The 5,518-nt window shown below is 36.5% G+C and overlaps 1 protein-coding gene across 1 annotated transcript; it reads right to left on the bottom strand.

The window, feature by feature from the left end:
* Positions 1 to 3,503: 3,503 nt before the first annotated feature.
* On the bottom strand, positions 3,504 to 5,309 carry LOC134749014 (cytochrome P450 6B6-like). Its single transcript, XM_063683903.1, has 2 exons — positions 3,898 to 5,309; positions 3,504 to 3,675 (listed from the first exon to the last, which is right to left on the bottom strand). The coding sequence occupies exons 1-2, from the start codon at positions 5,258 to 5,260 to the stop codon at positions 3,506 to 3,508; spliced, it is 1,533 nt and encodes a 510-aa protein (XP_063539973.1). The 5' UTR covers positions 5,261 to 5,309; the 3' UTR covers positions 3,504 to 3,505.
* Between the last annotated feature and the right edge of the window lie 209 nt (positions 5,310 to 5,518).

The following is a 5,518-nucleotide window of genomic DNA, read 5'->3' as shown; positions in this document are numbered from 1 at the left end:
GGTTCCAAAAATTCGACAATGTCACAACTCTCCTCTGTCACAACTCACCCCGGTCTCCCCTACCTATATGTAGGTAAGGTACCGTCATTTAGGTATATAACGTATTTGAGTAGTATATTCGCTCTTTCTTAAGCGTACTCCTTAATTGTCTTAAGAGGGGGCTCCCGCAAATGAAGGGTAAATGCAATGAAAAACTTCATACGAAACCTAGACTATGTTATTTCGCAGGGCAGACTCCAGAAGTCGTCGAGTTAGCCTACATAAACATAACAAGGGGTAACAATATCAAAAATGGTACTTTTTTTATCTCCTTCATTATTATATCCACTCTATTAGGGCCACACGATAAAATAATTGATTAATTATTATACTTTACTTAAATTAGTAAAACGTATACACACAAAACTTCTGCCATAGCCGTTTACACATTATATACGTACTTACATAAATATATTTTGTAGTTTACCTTTATTTATTGATGTATATGTTACGAGTTACGAGCAATGTTAGAAGGTTAATTAAACTCAAGTTTACCCTGGTATAACTAGTATTACCCAAGCCTTTTAGGTAGTCCGAAAATTTAAACAACATTAATCTGTATTCGGCGTTTACCCGTACACATCTAGGTCTACCCCACTGGCCGGGTAATGTTAGGTGTCGCATCATCACTTCTGACATTACCCTTCCGGTGTTGGGTAGACCTAGATTTGTACGGGTAAACGCCGAATACAAATTTAATTTACGGGCTTTACCCAAAAGGCTTGGGCCGCTTGGGTATACTAGGTAAACCCATATAACCTTAAGTTTACATAAATTAATTGTATACCCATGTTATGGGTAATGCTAGAATATTAAGTATACTTAGGTTTACCCGGGATTACTTGTATTACCAAAGCTATTTGGGAAAAGTCCGAATATGAAATAAAAAATAATATGTGTTCGGCGTTTTCCCGTACCCGTATAGGTCTACCCAACAAGCCAGTGTTGTGTTTAATGTTAGAATAATTAGTGAAATTAAAAACCAAATTAATTTATAAATAAAAAAATATTATATAGCTTTAATTTAAATTGAAAAAATAACAAAGAATAACAGAACGACATTAACGAACAAATTTTTATGTATGGGAAGTTTCTACGTTACTTCTGCTAGTATTTCTTAAGATGACCGTCCACAGCAAAATGTAGTTAGATGAATCTTTGCATTAAAACACTCATGTATGATTAACTAAAGTCTTATCATAATTTAGCAGTACAATTAAAGCTACAACTATTTATTTATGATTAGCTAGAATAATTGGCGATTTTAATGTTACAAATGATACGTGGTTTCGAGACACAGTTTCCGTAGGTATAGGTATTATTGCGAATGACGATTATCCTGCGACGTTGGTTGACGTTTTTATGAGCTTATCACAACTTTATGAATTTAATTTTGTTCAAAATAAAAATAATAGAGTTCTCGACTTAATTTTCAGTAACAAAGTGCTTTATGCTCGCGACCGCTTACTTCGGAGGATGGTCACCACCCCGCTCTCAACATAAATACAATCATATCCTATATTGAACCCTTATCTCCTAATATGAACGCTTTCAAAAAGATGTTTCATTTGTCAAATTTCGATGCCATAAAATCAAAGTGGGAGGACGTAAATTGGTGTGAGGAATTTTCGAAACTCAGTGGTTTAGAGGCACAAGTAGATTACTTTTATGAAATAATTAACAAACTTATTGCTCTTTACGTTCCATCTAAAAAACTATGTTCCTCCAATCGTTATCCACCCTGGTTTTCCCGTCCATTAATTAAACTATTGTCCGAAAAGAGAAGGTATCATAAGAAATGGAAGCAATATAGCCAGCAGTCTGATTATGATTATTTTTGCTCTCTCCGAAGCCGCTCTAAGCATTTAGAAAAAGTATGTTATGAAAGCTACATTCGGGACGTGGAAAATAAAATAATTATTACTTTACTTATTAACTAAACATATTATACTTAATGTATGTATGAAATTTCAAGCACGTAGCTGTAGTACTTCAAAAGTTACAAGTAAGTGAAATTATGTCAAACCGCTGACTCTCGCCAATACATGCCCGTTGAGCGGTGACTGGGTGTTCAAAGTCCCCGTAGGTAAACGGTTCATCCTGATAAGTGCAATATTATCACATTTACACGTAACAAAAATCCAATAACATATAATTATATATTAAATAATCACCACATAATCAGGGTTGACAAAGTCCGTGACCTTGGGGTTTTAATAGATAATAAACTTACTTTTAATAATCACATAGATATCGTTGTTCAAAGGGCATAAAATAATATAATTAAGGGCTTGGTTTTATATATGATATTATACTACAGTTTAGTCAGATCAATCCTAGATTTTGCGTGTATCATTTGGAACCCTTTCTTTAAATGTCATATCAATAGGATAGAACGTGTACAAAGGAAATTTCTCAAGTCTATCGACTTCCGTATGGGACGAAGTCGAAACTCATATAAAAATAGTCTTTTTCACTATGGATTGCTGACACTTGAAGATCGTCGAGCACAGTTTGATATAATGTTTCTCTACAAAATCATTAACAGCTTTATTGACTCCCCCTCACTTCTTGGTATTATTTAAGATACCTCAACGCACTGCACGCCATAAGAAATTATTTTCTATTCCTTTCTCTCGTACAAGATATTATTCAAATTTTTATTTCAACCGTCGTCTCAATTATTATAATATAAATGTATCCCACATTGATCTTTTTTCGTATAAAACCTGTGAAAGTTTTAAAAAACAAATTATTACTCACTTTAAATCGAAATTGTAAACAATAACAAACTGTTTATTTAAGTAGGTATAATTAAATTTTTGTAACAACTTCTATAATTTACATTGTAATAGGTAACTTATGCACAAATAATTTATAACATTCTTTGTGTACCCCGTGTGGATGTATGTAAGAGTAAGCAACCTGCCCGTGCATACATATACATGGATGAATGAACATAGATACACTTCAAGTTACTGAAGTTAAGTATAAGTTTGTTAATTAATTATAATTTTGTTTTCCGCTTACTGCTCCTACACTAGCTACTTTAGATTAGAAATTATTTTATTAAGGTAGGGCACTCAAGGTCTATTAACATATTGCTTATTATTACATCATTTTTGTATAATATGACTGTTTGTTGCCTAAATAAAAAATAAAAAAATTACTGACTAACAGCGCATGTATGTTATTGCACTGGGGTTATTTTGAACTGCGGGGAAACATTGATCATCGACTTTTAATTGGTTTCTGAACACTTTCATCATGTATTTATGTTAAGGTCGCTAACGTTACTTTAATAATCTCTTCAAAAATCAACTCCCTATTTCTCAAAAATCGATGATCAATGTTTCCCTGCGATTAAAAGTAACCTCAGTTTACCTTATTCTTTATTTACCTTAATTTGAGCTTAGATCTTAGAGTATTTCCTACAACTTAGAATTTGCATACCCAATTGTTCGGTTTACTTTCTCTTCTTGAACATTAAAGGCAGACCTCCTTTTATACTCTGCACGACGCCCGACTTGGGTTCCACTTTAGGCCGCCGCACGGTTTCTGGTGCCGGTGATACCGTAAACTTTGAGAGGATGGCCGCCAACCCCGCCAAAGATTGCATCAAGCCCAGCCTCTCACCTGAAAATTTAATCAATATTAAAGAATAACTTCTAAAGAAGAATAGTTTCTAGTCCTAGATGATGGGTAAAACGGCACTACCAATTGTTTACACAGAAAATTACCGAGTTAGACAACGCTCGGCATTCAGAGGATAGACAGTGAGGCATGGTATGAAAGCCCTTGTTATCAACAATTATTTAGGCCATGAATAAGGGCCGTAGATAAATATAATTAACTCACCGATGCATGCGCGAGGACCAACACCAAACGGCAAATAGATACTCTTCTGCACCGAATTAAACTCTTCTGGACTAAACCTCTCCGGCCGGAACTCGTCAGGATTCTCGAAGTACTTAGCGTCCATATGCAAAGCCTGTAAAGGTACGAAAATGCGAACTCCTTCGTCCATAGTGACATCAGTCTCCGGGATAGTATATTTACGGGCACACTCCCTTATTAGGAATCCAAGTGATGGAAACATCCTCATGCCCTCTTTAAATGTCCAATCTAGATAAGTCATTTCTTTCACAGCATCGTAACTGAGCTTCTTATTGTGCTCAGCAAGAACCCTGTCAATTTCCTCTTGTACTTTTTTCTGTACATCAGGGTTATAAGCCAATTGGTGTAAAGTAAAACTTGTGGCCGAAGACGACGTCTCAAACCCAGCAGCGAAGAATATAAATACTTGAGCAGCCATCAACTCTTCATCAATTTCTAGACTAACAACCTCTGGAGTTCCATCGGGTTTCATATGTTCTATTGATTTTCCTGTCATTAACCCTTTGTTCTTGCTTTCTATCAGAAGATCGATAAAGTCATGCCTGCTTGACGGTTCATATTTTCTTTCCTTTAAAATTGCACCTACCAGTTCTTTTATGCTCTTCTCTATCTGACCCATTTGTTTTAAAGGGTAGAACAATCCGGGCATAAACTCTTTTAAGATCAAAATAATAAAACGCATGGTATCGATTTTAAAGATGCTAGCGCCTAATTTTCGAAAAGCTGATTCCTCTTCGTTGAGCGAGTCGGCATCAATGCCAAAGCCGCAGGCGCCAATGAAGTCGGTAGTGTAGCGGGCCATGAGGTCACGGGCGTCGATGGTATGGGCACCAGCGGCAGCAGCGAGGGCGCGCTCCTGCAACCGCTCTGCGCGCTCTACGATCAGCGGGAACATCGCCTTCAGCTTGCCGCTGGTGAATGCCGGCGTCATACGCTGCCTCAACAACCGCCATAGGTCTCCATCCGCAAAAAACAAGTTCCGCAAAATTGGCTCAATATATTTTCTATTAAAGATAAGACCGCGCGGATAAAAGTGATAAAAATCGCTAACCAACAAATGCTTCACAATCTCCGGATCCCTTATTACGAGCTCTGGCCTAGTGGATCTAAAGAAGCCTACGATTCTTTCGTTAGGATATTTCCAATACATTTCGACAGCTTTTTCGGTAAGGCTTTTACGCATAAGATAGTTGTCGGCATTGTTGCCAAAGAGTAGCACTGGTTTGTCGTGTTTAACACCTCGTTTTTCCCAGTAGTCAAATGTTCTGACATTATAAAGGTATAGCGCGACGAGCACTATTAGAACTATAGCGATCGTGATCATTGCGTGGACCGAGCGAGTGCGCAATTCGAGTAAGACTGATGCTAGGCAGACTGTTAGCCTGATCTTGTTACCGCTATTAATTATCACTGCGATTGTAGGTAATTGTAATTATACCTATTGTAATGATTGATAAAAACACTAGTAAAATGGGTAGGAGGTACTTATGATAATTTATCCTTTAAGTAACTGGCATATACATTCTTTAAAACCACAACATTAAAACTCTTATCGAAAAACTAAAAACATCATATACGTCTT

The sequence above is a fragment of the Cydia strobilella genome, chromosome 17, assembly GCF_947568885.1.
Source record: "Cydia strobilella chromosome 17, ilCydStro3.1, whole genome shotgun sequence".
In the NCBI taxonomy this organism is placed as follows: Eukaryota; Metazoa; Arthropoda; class Insecta; order Lepidoptera; family Tortricidae; genus Cydia; species Cydia strobilella.
The sequence above is the reverse complement of the archived record's forward strand: the minus strand, read 5'-3'. Positions and strand labels throughout refer to the sequence as shown.

Coding starts and splice junctions, on each gene's coding strand:
- LOC134749014 (XM_063683903.1), bottom strand. CDS start 5,260: ATGATCACGATCGCTATAGTTCTAATAGTGCTCGTCGCGCTATACCTT. Junction 3,676..3,897: donor TGGTCCTCGCGCATGCATCG/GTGAGTTAATTA, acceptor TTAAATTTTCAG/GTGAGAGGCTGGGCTTGATG.